Raw genomic sequence first — 15,394 nt, 5'->3', positions numbered from 1 at the left:
AGAGGTCTTGGGGTGTAGAGATCACCACCAAGCAATACTTTTCTATACTACTAACAAGTGATCAATTGAGGGTAATGGATGTGTTGCAATATGATAAGGGTGTGTGTGCATTAGGTTGATTCAATTGGCAAGAATGACAAATCAAGCAAGTATTGTCTAAACATTATGTGAAGAGCACAATATATCTAAATAATAGAGCATATATTGTCTAGACAATATGGAGATAGCACAATAGATCAAAACAAGTCATTAATCCTTCATTAAGCTCACAATCCACATGCAACACAATATTAGAGGAATATGCCATTTGGACTCACAAGCATGGAACATCAAACATCAAGAGTAGATTGTCCTCCCATCTAACATTATGCTACCACTACACTAAATCTACACTACTAGCATGAAAATAAAGCTATCTAGACTAGGGGAAAGGCACAAACCATCAAGAATAGGCATAAACCATCAAATGAACCAAAATAGCATTCATTAAGCATATCATCTTGATAATCTCTAGATCTATAGCATCAATACACATAGACATGCATCAAAAACACTAAATCTAGAGATAAGCACATGAATATCATACTTTAGCATACATAGACATATGGGTAGAATAAAATAGTCAATTGGAAGCATTAAACCATACAAACCATGAAATAATCAAGATTTATATACACATGAATATCAAGATGTATCATACAACACTAATCCCTCAATAATACACAAGATTAGAGTATAGAAAGCATGCTTGGGGCTAACTCTAGCCCCAAGAAGATGTCTAGCCACTCATGGTAGTGATGATCCAACCCTCAAGGGCTAACTCCATGGCTGCTCCTTGTAGATGAAGATCTCCTCCAATGGTTGCTCTAGCTTCCTCCCTTCTTCCTCTCCAAGAATAGCCTCCAAGATGATTTTCAATGTGTGACAAGAGACTTTAGAACCTTTTCAAAAAGTGTATCATATTCCTTATATAGGTAGGTCAAATACACCCTATGATGAGCTGTGGTCGTGCAAGGCATATTCTCCAATGATTGGGTGAAGAACGGAATAAATGAGCTGGACTTTAACTTTTTCTCGCTGGAGGAAGTTCGATCAATCGAACCTTAACTTGGATCGATCGAAGATGGGTTCGATCGATCGAACTGCATCTTGGATCGATCGAAGTGGTCTGACTCCTCCGGATAAGGACAAGGCTGAGATATTTCGAAGATATTTATAGGGAAAAGGACAAAAGTGGTTGGTAGGCGTACAGCTGTGGATAAGATCAATCATTTGAATAGGATAAAATAGGGTTCGATCGATCGAAGGTGATGTTGGATCGATCGAACTTTGAATTTCAGCAAAGGCCAATGTTGGATCTATCGAGAAGTACTGTGATCGATCATAGATGTTCGATCGATCGAACTCTAAGTTGGATCGATCGAACTTTTCAGCTGCACAACTTAATTCCTTTTTGCTCCTTTCTTTCTCCACTTTGCTCCCTCCTTTGGTTTATCTCAGGATTGCTTCAATTAAGCTTTTATTTGGCTGAGTTAGCTCAATTTTGGGATTAGTGCCTGAAAATATAAATAACACGTAATAAGTCTAAAACGGCAAAGTAAGATAGATAAAGGTACTAGAATGCTTAAGTTTAACGGGTTTAAATGCGCACTTTTCGGTTCTCATCACACCCCCAAACTTAAATATTGTTAGTCCCTAGCAATGAACTAAGAAGTAAAGGAATGAAATGAACAACTAAACAAGTATAAACTGGAAAGCAAGTAAAATGATAACACCATTTTCGCAGGGAACACGATTGCATTTAGCATATGCAACAAGCCTTTTAAACCCCTAGGTTACCCCTAGTGGACGAGTAAAGTCTCGTGAGGGTTTCCAGAAATGGTACCCACAAACATTAAGCTCATTCTTTCAAAAGAGGCACCAATATTGCAAACAAGCATTGGGAGAAAACTACCTCAAGTATGCAATTTTTCAACCGTTTCCAAGCAATCTCCCAAAATCTCAACATCAAACAAGCAAGCATGGTCCTCCACACATCAAGAAAATGATCATGAAAATCGAAACAAGTCTAGAATCCATGTGAGAGGTCCGACATCAAGTGTGTTGCTATCTTAGCCAACTAGAGAAGTAATCACATCCTTACCCTCAAACTAACACACAAATCTAGTACCGATCATCAAGTTAAGAGAGTGGACCTTTTATTAAAGCTTTATTCTTCTAGGTGCGCTTATTATTTTCACCCTATTTTTTATTTTTTTTATTTTTATTGAGGATCAAAGATGGAAATATTGTGTAATGTGTTGATCTCTTAAGCTTTCTAGAAGATTCATGTAGCGAGCTTTAGGTCAATGACTCCCAAACCAGATGGCTTTAGGGCATTAGGTGTTAAGACACCCCAACGGACTTACAAACTCAAATCAACTAGGCTACAAATCAAGACAACAACCATCTAATCATTTCCCACTTCTCGCCTTTTGGGAGAAGTCCTCACTTTTATTGCTTTTGTAACTTCTTCTTCTTCTTCTTTTTTTTTTTTTTTTAATTATTAACCTAGAGTTTGGGCCCTCTACCTTTCGGCGCGAGAAGTTCACTGCTTAATGAGGCAAGAATCCCGGCTACTCAATGAAAATGGGTTGTTATCCACCTTTATCAAGAATGAAAGCTTTCAATGTACTACTAGCCCAATTGGGATATAACCAATTCAATAATCAACAAAGCATGTACCCCACAAATGAATGCTAGTGTGCACCGGTGCTAGTGTAGAATCCTAGAATGAATCTCAAAACAATCACAAATTCAGGATGATGTGGACCATAAATGCGAGCAAGATATCAATCTTTTGAAAAATTTACTCCTAAATGGCATCCTCAAGGCATACAAGGAGTATTGGACTCTCAAGTTAAGCAATTTTTAAATTTTAAGCAATATAGTCCTCAAAAGATCAAAATCATAGCTAGAAATGGACCAAGTATAGAAATATCCCTCAAATACACAAGACATGCTCAAAATTTGAATTTTAAAGTAACACTGAAACATGCACCAATACCCCCAAACTTAAACTGCACATTGTCCTCAATGTGTGAAGAGAACAAAGGAAAGAGTATACCAGTGCTTTAGACATGAATGATCGGGATAGAAGTATCCAAAGTGGGTGGCATGGCCCCCCCAAACTTGGGATAAACTGTGATCCTGAAAAGTTTGCACTCGGATAAACTCATTAGATAACAAGATAAGATAATCAGTGCACAGTGGACATGCAAGTGTAAAATGGGATAAATAGATAATAGAGAGAGAGGTGTAAGAGTGGTCCTGAAAAATTGGGCAGCACTCTCTCACTGAAGTCACTATGGTGTACCTGATGGAGTCAAATATACAAATATGAGATACTAAGAGACATCCATAATCAAAAAGCAATATATAGAGAATATAAAGTGCAGGTACATCAATAAAATAATAAAGCCGACAGACCGGCCGCAAAGTATAATACAGTAACAGTGATAGTATAATACAGATCCAGAATAAAAGAAATGAAAGCATAGAACAACTGGAAGTGGAGTCTCAGGAGGCCTGATCGTGAAGATCTGCAGTGGCTGGAGGTGCAGGTGCGGGTGCAGGTGCAGGTGCAGGGAGTCGGCTGGAGAGATTGGCAAAATAAGCCATGACATCCGCCCTGAAAGAAGTGAACTCAGCTCGGTGGGCAGTGATGTCGGCTCGCATGGCTGCTACGTCCTCCTCCAGTGTCTGCAAGCGTGCTCCGAATCCGGGAGTGGGAACTGGAGACTCAGGCAGAGATGCCTCTGAAGAAGACTCCCGAACTCGCTCCTGAGCAGCGGCTCGATCACTGGTATCATCGGCATCAGCATCATCTGCAGCATCGGCATACTCCTCCGCAGGTCGCTCCAGGTCAATATCCATGCGATCGGTAGCCGGACCGACTGGTGCGTCGTCCGCTGCGATATCTGCTGCTGCTGAAGGTGCCGGCTGTGCCTGGGCTGCCTCCTCCTCCTCTAGTTCAGCTGCTGCCTCTACAGCTGGCTCCTGAAGACTCCGAAGAAGAGCATTGTAACTCTTATTCCAGTCGCTCCTCCTATAGAAGCTGGACCGTGCAAGGGGCTCCTCATCTGGGGGCACTCTGTAGCGCTGGTCAAGAAGGATCTGCGTGATGAGGTGTCCGTAGGGCAGGACCTTGGACCGCTTAGGGTCCTTCCTGGAAATGAAATAATCATACAGTAACCTCATCACGCTCCAGATGAGGACTGGGATAGATACCCAGCAGCCCGTGTAAAAAGCGTAAAGAGCTGTCAAGTAGTCATGACGCCTCTGGATCTTGTGGCCCGCCATGTAAATGTTCTGGAAGAGAACTGTGTCGATGAACCAGAGGTCGTCAGGCAAGAAGGTCCTAGTGGCGAATGTCTGACCACGGGCATGATGGCTTGTCAAGGAGACAACCATGTCAGAAAATGAAGGCCTATGCAGCCTCGGGTATGTCTCTGCAAGCTCAGGTGGACACCGGTGTGGGCACCGGCAAGCACGGGCCAGAGTGTCAACTGTGATGACAATCTCGTGGCCGTCCAGTGTAGTGATCATCTCCGCGGTAGATCGTGGCGAAGGCCGGAGATGCTGAAAGAATAGCCGCACCAGTCGCTGGTATACAAGGCCGGTGACTGGGGCAAAGATGGCTGAGAGGCCCCGCTGCATGATATCCTGATAGCCAGACCAGGTTAGGATAGACTCGGAGAAGTACTCAGTATCGAAGTATGACTCCTGAGCCACGGTCATAGCTGCATATCTCAGCAGCAACTGGTCATAGCGCTGAGCCGGTAGAGGTGGCTGCGGTGATGGCATGGCGGCTGCATCTGCCTGATGGCGCACAGGAGAAGGTGATGGTGTGAAGGCTGGAGGAGCCTGGGATGTAGATGGCATGTGGTCAGCTCCCTCCTCAACCTCGTGGGATGGGGACTGAGGGGGAGTAGCCTGTGCAGGCTCCTCCTGAGCATGAGATGGCTCTGCAACCATCTTTATCCTGGGCCGTATATGTCTGCGGGGTCGCTGTGGCCCCGAAGATCTCCTGGCTGTACTCTTGTACCGCGGAGGCATGATCTGTAAAAAGACAAGAAAATTTCAATATAAGTCAGTGCCAGATATAAGAATTTAAGTGCATAATAGAAACATGTATGTCAAATAAGATAAACAAAATACGGATGACATGAATCTATGATGATGATGAAATGTGAATCATGCTAAGCAATGTAGGTATGAAATGCATTCAATGTGGAATATCACAGGCATTGTGCATATAAAGATAGCATGAAGACAACATGAGATGAATGGAGTGTGTATGTGTGATCTGTGAAAGTTCGATCGATCGAACTTTAAGTTCGATCGATCACCGAAAATTTTCGATCGATCGAAGTGAAAAAGTTCAAAAGTTGGATCGATCGAAGTGAATTGGATCAATCCAACACTTGGATCGATCGAAGCATGAAAGTGCACAAGATTGGATCGATCGAAGGTAGTGAAATGAAGTTCACTTCTTCGATCGATCGAAGCACAAGTTCGATCGATCGAACTGTGCGAATGCCGAATCTGAAAAGTCGCAGATCTGTGAGATCTAAAGTACGGGGCCCACACAAACGTGTTTGTGGGCCCATCTACACACCAAACATCCAATCCTCAACACCCAAACACTCCCCAAATGCCAAATCAAATCAAAAATCCCCAATTTTGGTTCCGCCGAATGCATGTGTGAATATGTATATCATAATCATGAAATTGATGCTTCAAAATGGATGATTGATACACATACAACATAAATCAATATAGAAAATCATGAATCATGCATCGATTAAACTTTTAAATCAAGTAATGGCTCGCGGTTTACCTCAAAACCGAGAGGGATGAGATGAGAGAGAGGGGGCGAAGCCGCGGTGAAAATAAGGCTCTAGTTGGCCGGAATTTGCTCGCCGGAGATGGGGAAGATGATTGGGAATTAGGTTTTTGCCGAATTAGGATGAAATTGAGAGAAGAGGGAGACTAGGGTTCGGTTTCCTTTTGAAGTTGGATCGATCCAAAGTGATCGATCCAACTCGGTTATATTTTAAAAACACGATATGCAGAGTTCGATCGATCGAAGATAGAGTTCGATCGATCGAACTTACGTCTCCACTCTTAATGGCATTTTTTTTGAAATTTTGGATTTTTTTCTCTCTTTTTTTTTTTTTTTTTTTTTGAAAAAAAATCAAAGGAAATTAAATTAATGAGATGCAAATTTCGATCGATCGAAGAAAGATTTCGATCGATCGAAGAGGATAAAGAATGTACAAGTTTAAGGGTTCAAGAGTTGATACGTGTTGGAACCTTGGATCGATCAAACTTGGAATTCGATTGATCGAACATGAAAATTTTGAAAAGTCCTGAGAGCATGCATTTTGGAATTTGGATGCAGGTCCAAAATTTTTCTAAGTGTTGGGACTCATGATCGATCGAACCACATGTTGGATCGATCAAAAGGTAGTTCGATCAATCGAAATGGTTTACGATCGATCGAACTTTTGAAAATTTGGAGATCCCGAGAGCATGCATTTTGGAATTTGGATGCAGGTCCAAAATTTTTCTAAGTGTTGGGTGCAAAATGAGAGCTGGATCGATCGAGTCCATAGTTGGATCGATCGAACCAAAGTTCGATCGATCGAACCAAAACTTGGATCGATCGAAATTATGCCTAAATGCTCAAAATGACTTGAATGCTCATGCAATCCCTTACTCAGTTCCTTCCAATGTATATGAACCACAAAAACAGTATCTAGACTTCGCAAGAATCAAAATGCAAGATAGAAATGAGGGAGGAATAGGGTTTTGACATCCTACGAATTTCGGTGCTAGTCTTTAACGTCTCTAGCAAGACCTAGGGTTCTTTTAACCCGGATCAAAGATCTTGCAATGCATTCCCTCCTTTTTGGGATGAGAGATGTTTCGAGTCACTCCCAACAAATGGTTCTTAGAAGAACTTGTTGGGGTAAACTCAAAAGACGTCTTGAGTTCCTTGTCAAAACTTTCCTTGGGCTTCCACGCCCTTTCACAACAAGAGTTCGAAATCACTTTTCTGGCATACAATGCTGAAGATGAAGATGAAGGCTTTGAAACATTGTTTATGCACAAAAGCTCATTCCTTTCACAAGCAAGATCATGATATTCCTCTACCACATTAACCTCTTCCTCATATTTGTCAAATGGATTGGGTGTGGGGTTAAAGATGTTCAACTTCACTCTCATGTGCCCAAAAGAAATCTTCATTATCCCCGTCCTACAATTTATGTTGGCATTTGAGGTTGCCAAGAAAGGACGGCCAAGGATAACCGGAATTTGGTTCTTTGGATTGGGCACCGGTTCCGTGTCAATGACGACAAAGTCAACCGGGAAGAAGAACTTATCAATCTTAATCAACACATCCTCAATTATCCCCCTAGGCTTCTTAATGGATCGGTCGGCAAGTTGTAAAACCACCGACGTCGGTTTCAATTCACTTAGGCCCAATTTGACATAAACCGAATAGGGAAGAAGGTTAACACTAGCCCCTAAGTCAAGAAGTGCCCGGTTGATGACATGTTCACCAATGACACAAGATGTTGTAGGTGCACCGGGGTCCTTAAACTTTGGCAAAGTGTTGTGTTGTAGAATGGAACTCACTTGTTCGGTTAAGACCACTTTTTTTGATATTTGGCTCTTGTTCTTCCGCTTTTGGGTGCATAAGTCCTTTAAGAATTTGGCATAAGCCGGAATTTGCTTAATTGCATCCAAAAGTGGAAGATTAACTATGACTTGCCTAAACATATCCATTATCTCATTGTTCTTGGTCTTTTGCCTTTCTTTTGAAATGGACCATTTCAAGGCGTCCGGAAATGGAGCTTTTTCAAAAACTCTTTCAGCATTTTCTTTCAAAGAATTTTCAGCATTGGACTTGTTCGATTCATTGGATCTCAAATCACTTTTCAAAGAAGAATCATGAATAACATTTTTCAAAGAACTTTTCTCAAACACATTTTTCAACATTGTTTTCAATGAATCTCTTTGGAAATCATCTTTCAACTCACAATTTGAGGGCTTCTCATTCTCAAGATCATGCACATGCAATGAAGGAGGAATAGTGTGTGGAACGGGACGGGTGACAACTTGAGGTTGTACCGGTTCACTCCCTTCATTAGGCATTTTAACTTGATTGTCTACTACCCTACCACTTCTTAAGGTTGTTACCGCATTGACATGCTCAACATTATACCCTTCCAATGAGGATTTGGTTTCTACAACACATTGTTGTTTGATTGGGGCATTCATGTGTATCTTTCCCTTCTCTCTAGCATTAAGTGTTTCAGCTATTTGCCCTACTTGGGTTTCTAGCTTGGCAATTGATTGAGAATGAGAATGCAACAATTGAGTATTTGCTTCTAGAGTGCCCAAAGCATTTAAAACCTTTTCCTCAAAAGCGGAACCTCTAGAATTTCCTTGAGAATATGATTGGTTAGGAAAATGAGAATTAACAAATTGATTTCCTTGTGAGTTATATGGTCTTGAACCTTGGGATCCTTGGTTTTGAAGTGGAGGTGGAATGTATTTCCCTTGAAAACCGCCTTGGGAATAGTTTGAGCCCTCCCCTTGGTTTTTCCAAGAAAAATTAGGATGATTCCTCCAACCAGGATTGTAATGGTTACCATAAGGATTGTTCCCTTGGTTCACAAATGTTGCATTAACTTGCTCAATGGGTTCATTTTGAATTTGTCCATGAGGACAATTAAAAGTAGAATGAAGAACACTAGAACAAGTCATACATGATTCATTTTGAGCTCTAGGAGAATGGTTAGGAAAGGAAGACACTTGATTCGCCAAGTTTTGATTGATCAATTGATCAAACTTTTGATATAAAGACTTCATCTCGGCGGTTATATCATTTAAGTGGTCAACTTGATGCAAGCCAACACTCTTCCTACCTTGAGAATTTCTACCATTCCTAGATGACAATGTTCTATGCAAAGAGTTTTCACTCATGCTCTCATAAAGACGCCACACGTCTTCCTCTTGCCGGTCTATATAAGAACCTCCCATTGAAGCATCAACCATGCCTTTATAATTGTCCGATAAGCTTTCAAAGAAGAATTGGACCAATTGCCATTTAGGCATGTCATGGTGAGGACACTTCCTAAGCAATTCATTGAAGCGTTCCCATGCCTCGTGGAAAGTTTCTCCCTCCCCATGTGTGAATTCCCTAATGGCGGTTCTCATAGCATTGGTCTTCGAAACCGGATAGTACTTTTTCAAAAATTCTTGTTGCATTTCTGCCCAAGAAGTTATAGAAAAAGGCCTAAGGTTGTTAAACCAATACTTCGCCTTATCTTTAAGGGTGAATGAAAAAAGTTTCAGCCTTAAAACTTCTTCCGGCATGTCCGTGTATCGAACGATAACAAACTTCAAAAAACTCATCCAAATGCTTGTAAGGTTCTTCACTAGGAAGTCCATGAAAGTTAGGTAGCATTTGGATAGTTTGTGCTTTAATCTCATAATGGTGTGCTCTAAATGGTGGCAATTGAATGCATGTGGGTGCATTATACTCATTAGGGACATAGTGATCTCTCAATGCGAGTGGTGGATTAGCAACTTGAGGTGCAACATGGACACCTTGGTTATATTGAGCTTGATTAATGATGGGGGGTTGTGGTGCATACATTGGCCTTGGAATTCCCATTGGAATTTGGCCTTGTTGTTGAGGAGGTTGATGAATGTATGGCCTAGGCATGCCTAATGGAACTTGCATATTATCATTTTGCACATTAGGGTGAAGGATGCCTTGTTGGTCTATGTGACCAAGGTCTTCAACATGATCATCATTGAGAGCATCCATTGGTAGATTGGTTCTATGTGAACTTCCTCTTCCCCTTGGATTCCTAATAGTGGATTCTAAATGCAAATCAAGAGGGACAAGAGTAGGTCTCAATGAATGACGACCATGCATGCACAATGAAACACGAATAAGCAACTTTTTCAACAATGCAATTAAACTTCACAGCCACAATTTTCAAATGCAATGTATGTCAAATAAATGCCTCCACGTGGGCCCCCGATTTAACTAAGGAGATTGAGTAAGAAGGTCTCACAATAGTCCTTTAGCACTTCAACTCCAAAATTAAAAGCTTAGCTTAGCAATTAACAATTTTTCATTTAAGCATTTTTCCTTTGCTTTGCTTTGCTCCTTAGCTTGGAATTACTTTGCTAGCTCCTTGCTCAATGCACCTTGTTAATGAAGAACAAACTTAATAAGTAATCAAAAACAGAAAATAAAAAGAAAGTAAAGACATGATCAAAAGAGTACTAATCCTAATTGAATTTCATAATTCGACGATGCCAATTTAAAATCCCCGGCAAAGGCGCCAAAAACTGACCGGTCCTCTTTTACAAGGGTCGCGATACCAAGTCAAGCTTGAAAGTTGTGTGAGAATTTAGGAGGTGGCCAAGTTTTACATTTATAGAAAGCCACTACTACCTTTCTCTATATAAAATATAGATAGGGCGAGTAGGGATCGTCCCAAGGGATTTGATGGTGTATCGAATTGTGAAACTATGGTAATTAGGGTTAGTAGGTCGAGTGATCACACAATTGGTTGTTTGGTTGATTAAGCTAAATTGAATTCAACTAAATAAAATAATATGAGGTAAACAAGAGAGAGAGAGGTCTTGGGGTGTAGAGATCACCACCAAGCAATACTTTTCTATACTACTAACAAGTGATCAATTGAGGGTAATGGATGTGTTGCAATATGATAAGGGTGTGTGTGCATTAGGTTGATTCAATTGGCAAGGATGACAAATCAAGCAAGTATTGTCTAAACATCATGTGAAGAGCACAATATATCTAAACAATAGAGCATATATTGTCTAGACAATATGGGGATAGCACAATAGATCAAAACAAGTCATTAATCCTTCATTAAGCTCACAATCCACATGCAACACAATATTAGAAGAATATGCCATTTGGACTCACAAGCATGGAACATCAAATATCAAGAGTAGATTGTCCTCCCATCTAACATTATACTACCACTACACTAAATCTACACTACTAGCATGAAAATAAAGCTATCTAGACTAGGGGAGAGGCACAAACCATCAAGAATAGGCATAAACCATCAAATGAACCAAAATAGCATTCATTAAGCATATCATCTTGATAATCTCTAGATCTATAGCATCAATACACATAGACATGCATCAAAAACACTAAATCTAGAGATAAACACATGAATATCCTACTTTAGCATACATAGACATATGGGTAGAATAAAATAGTCAATTGGAAGCATTAAACCATACAAACCATGAAATAATCAAGATTTATATATACATGAATATCAAGATGTATCATACAACACTAATCCCTCAATAATACACAAGATTAGAGTATAGAAAGCATGCTTGGGGCTAACTCTAGCCCCAAGAAGATGTCTAGCCACTCATGGTAGTGATGATCCAACCCTCAAGGGCTAACTCCATGGTTGCTCCTTGTAGATGAAGATCTCCTCCAATGGTTGCTCTAGCTTCCTCCCTTCTTCCTCTCCAAGAATAGCCTCCAAGATGATTTTCAATGTGTGACAAGAGACTCTAGAACCTTTCAAAAAGTGTATCATATTCCTTATATAGGTAGGTCAAATACACCCTATGATGAGCTGTGGTCGTGCAAGGCATATTCTCCAATGATTGGGTGAAGGACGGAATAAATGAGCTGGACTTTAACTTTTTCTCGCTGGTGGAAGTTCGATCGATCGAACCTTAACTTGGATCGATCGAAGATGGGTTCGATCGATTGAACTGCATCTTGGATCGATCGAAGTGGTCTGACTCCTCCGGATAAGGACAAGGATGAGATATTTCGAAGATATTTATGGGGAAAAGGACAAAAGTGGTTGGCAGGCGTATAGCTGTGGATAAGATCAATCATTTGAATAGGACAAAATAGGGTTCGATCGATCGAAGGTGATGTTGGATCGATCGAACTTTGAATTTCAGCAAAGGCCAAGGTTGGATCTATCGAGAAGTACTGTGATCGATCATAGATGTTCGATCGATCGAACTCTAAGTTGGATCGATCGAACTTTTCAGCTGCACAACTTAATTCCTTTTTGCTCCTTTCTTTCTCCACTTTGCTCCCTCCTTTGGTTTATCTCAGGATTGCTTCAATTAAGCTCTTATTTAACTGAGTTAGCTCAATTTTGGGATTAGTGCCTGAAAATATAAATAACACGTAATAAGTCTAAAACGGCAAAGTAAGATAGATAAAGGTACTAGAATGCTTAAGCTTAACAGGTTTAAATGCGCACTTTTCGGTGCTCATCAAGTGAAAATTAAAATCAAAATATTCATGTAGGTGAGAAAAGACCTAACTTCAGGGGGTCTGAGTATAATTTACCCTTTAAAATCTTTATATTATTTATTTAATTATACCTTTAAAATCTTTATATTATTTATTTAATGATACCATTATATGTTTTAGAATTGTGGAAGCCCCTATTTTTTAAAAAATATAATAGTAAAAATATTTTATGGTGTCTTGAAAATGTTCCAAATGTGTCATTGTTGTATCCATGATTTGTTGTAGTTGAGTTCATTGTTTCCTTCAAAATTTAATCATGTGCATTGCAAGTGACATTTTTAGGATATAAAATTTCAAAAATATTCTTATTTCATTCAATAATGCCCTTATATATACATACATTTGTCACATTTAATAAATTTTTGTACCTATTTTTTATTCCGTTATGGAGAGATACTTTACTCTTTTCAGTATTCAAGTCATTATTTGCACCAAAATTGAATATTAAGGAGCTTTTAGAACGTATATGGGTTATATACTCATAGGGTTTTTTTGCCCGTAACTCTATATTATTTATAAAAAGAGACATTTTAGCCATTTCACATTTAATTAGTTTTTTAATCTATTTTTTTATTCAGTTATAGAGGGACACTTTAGTCTTTATAGCATTCAAGTATTCAAGTTCTTATTTGCTCCAAAATTGAATGTTAGGGACTTTTTAAAATTTATAGGGGGCTATACACTCTAAATGCACACCGTAAGAATGTTTTTCGCTTGTGACCATAAATATTATATTGCTTAGGTGACATATATAATAATAATAATAATAATAATACACATGTTTTTTTTATTTTTTATTCTCTTTTAATTTTTTTTAAAGTCTTGGCAGATTATGAAAAGGCAGAATTCAAATAAGGACGCAACTATTAGGAAAGCATGACACTCCACTAATTAAGCTATTGTTTTGTTTTTTTTTTCTTTTATTCTTAAAACATGTGTATCGGTACCACAGTATGCACCATTTAAATCATGAGTACAATTCGAAAGTGAGACTTTAAGGACTTACGAAATCCTTGCCAATGCCTCCATGCCCCTTGAGCAAGCTACTGGGTTGTACTTGTCATTCATGGAGAGGATGTCATAATTTTTGAAAATATTTTTTTTTTCAGGTAAATTATTTTTTTTATTTTTAATTTGTCGGTGTTTGGTAAAAATATACGTCGAAATTGAGGTTGAACCCATTGAGCGAGACATATAAAATAACTTATCAAAAATTAATAAATAAATTATTTTTGTTAAATTTTAATATTTTTTTCTTTTATTTATGACAATCAAATACCAAAAAATAAAAAATTATGTCCAAACAAAAGGGGCTTTATTATTTGTTACAGTCTCGCGTACCGAATTCCTGCTAGTGTTTATGAGCAATGACATTTTTTTGTTTTTTTGGGTTAAAAGGCAAGCTTTATTAGTAAGGACTCTCTTTCAAGGATAGTGCATATTTAGGGAAGTGTGTAACACTCCTAACTCGACTCAGCAAAACCGATTCAAGATGAGTCAGTGCTAATCAGAACTCGGTCAAATTGTAGACACAAAAGAAACACAGAGTTCACGATCCGCGTGAAAACCAAATCGTCCAATAAGACTCTCTCTTCGCCACTAACTAGCCAATCAGAGCAAAGCACACGGATTTAGTTTTTTCCTAAAATAGACGTTGAATCCTTTTCAAGTCCACCTTCCCGACGCTCTATATATACATCGAGGTCGATCTTAACAATTTTCGTACGTCTCATCAGATAATCATTCTTCTGAGAACCAAAAGCCCTAAGCTCTCTTCGCGATTTCGTCTCTCTTTTTGTTCTCTCCAGGTAATCTTTAACCCTAACCCTAATATTATTCCTCTCTTCTTTTGATTTGTTCTTTCGGCGGTTTGTATTTTGTATCTGATTGCGATCTCTGATTTTCAAATCTAGATTTTCTCACCTGTTTCTGCGAATTCGAGGCTAAATGGCTCGTACGAAGCAAACCGCTCGCAAATCAACCGGTGGAAAGGCTCCCCGGAAGCAGCTCGCAACAAAGGTACGCTTTTCTTTTCTAGGGTTTTTGATTTCTAAATCGATCTCTTCTTGCTTTTTGGTTTTCTCGTTCGGCAAACAGAATCTTAGGGTTTTGGTAATTTATTGCAAGGGTGTAATTTTTTTCTCTCTCTTCTTTTAAAGGCGGCGAGAAAGTCAGCCCCAACCACCGGTGGAGTCAAGAAGCCCCATCGTTACCGTCCTGGAACTGTTGCGCTTCGGTACTATAGATTTCTCAATAATCCTACTACTCCACACATTGCTTATCAATTGCACATATGATGGTCTTATTCTGTGTGTGTGGTTTTTTGAACAGTGAAATCCGAAAATACCAGAAGAGCACAGAACTTCTCATCCGCAAGCTGCCTTTCCAACGACTTGTCCGTGAAATCGCCCAAGATTTCAAGGTTCATAGAATGAATATATCAATCTCATTAACTGGTTTTTTTTTTTAGTTCTAAATCTGACATGTGGGTCTTGATTTGTTTTGAACAAACAGACTGATTTGAGGTTCCAGAGTCATGCGGTTCTTGCGCTTCAGGAGGCAGCCGAGGCCTATCTTGTGGGTCTCTTTGAGGACACTAACTTGTGTGCCATTCATGCCAAGAGGGTCACCATCATGCCCAAGGATATTCAACTGGCTAGGCGAATTCGTGGCGAACGCGCTTAAACAATGATGACCACATTGTTTCTTTACTGGAAAAGATGAATCTCTTTTTTAATAAAGACTATTTCAGCCCTTCTTTTAGCTTTTGTATGTAAGCTTGGATATTAATTCTTACAGTCATTAGGATTTGGGAGTAGTAGTTGCATTACAAGACCTTATTCTGGTTCTGTAAAATTTTTAGTTCAATATAGTATTAAAATCTCTTTGGTGCTTGCAATAGTTTAGTGGTTGGTTTGTGTCATGGGATGAAGTTGTTTCAAAGTTTTTATGGTGATGGAAATTGTGGGTTTGACACTG

General features: G+C 39.3%; 1 protein-coding gene across 2 annotated transcripts; it reads left to right on the top strand.

Annotated features, from left to right (window-relative positions):
• The first annotated feature begins 14,066 nt into the window (after positions 1 to 14,066).
• On the top strand, positions 14,067 to 15,314 carry LOC132278538 (histone H3.3). 2 transcript variants are annotated; one of them, XM_059780344.1, is made up of 5 exons: positions 14,067 to 14,223; positions 14,329 to 14,434; positions 14,575 to 14,651; positions 14,747 to 14,837; positions 14,930 to 15,314. In XM_059780344.1, the coding sequence occupies exons 2-5, from the start codon at positions 14,363 to 14,365 to the stop codon at positions 15,098 to 15,100; spliced, it is 411 nt and encodes a 136-aa protein (XP_059636327.1). In that variant the 5' UTR covers positions 14,067 to 14,223; positions 14,329 to 14,362; the 3' UTR covers positions 15,101 to 15,314. The 2 variants fall into 2 exon arrangements, with proteins under 2 accessions (XP_059636327.1, XP_059636328.1); XM_059780345.1 differs by having other exon boundaries at positions 14,099 to 14,223; positions 14,358 to 14,434.
• The last annotated feature ends 80 nt before the right edge of the window (positions 15,315 to 15,394 follow it).

This window comes from Cornus florida, unplaced genomic scaffold, assembly GCF_030987335.1.
Source record: "Cornus florida cultivar Cherokee Brave unplaced genomic scaffold, ASM3098733v1 CherokeeBrave_3.0.0_Hap2_Chr10, whole genome shotgun sequence".
NCBI classification, from domain to species: Eukaryota; Viridiplantae; Streptophyta; class Magnoliopsida; order Cornales; family Cornaceae; genus Cornus; species Cornus florida.
The sequence above is the reverse complement of the archived record's forward strand: the minus strand, read 5'-3'. Positions and strand labels throughout refer to the sequence as shown.

Coding starts and splice junctions, on each gene's coding strand:
- LOC132278538 (XM_059780344.1), top strand. CDS start 14,363: ATGGCTCGTACGAAGCAAACCGCTCGCAAATCAACCGGTGGAAAGGCT. Junction 14,652..14,746: donor CCTGGAACTGTTGCGCTTCG/GTACTATAGATT, acceptor TTTTTTGAACAG/TGAAATCCGAAAATACCAGA. Junction 14,838..14,929: donor AAATCGCCCAAGATTTCAAG/GTTCATAGAATG, acceptor TTGAACAAACAG/ACTGATTTGAGGTTCCAGAG.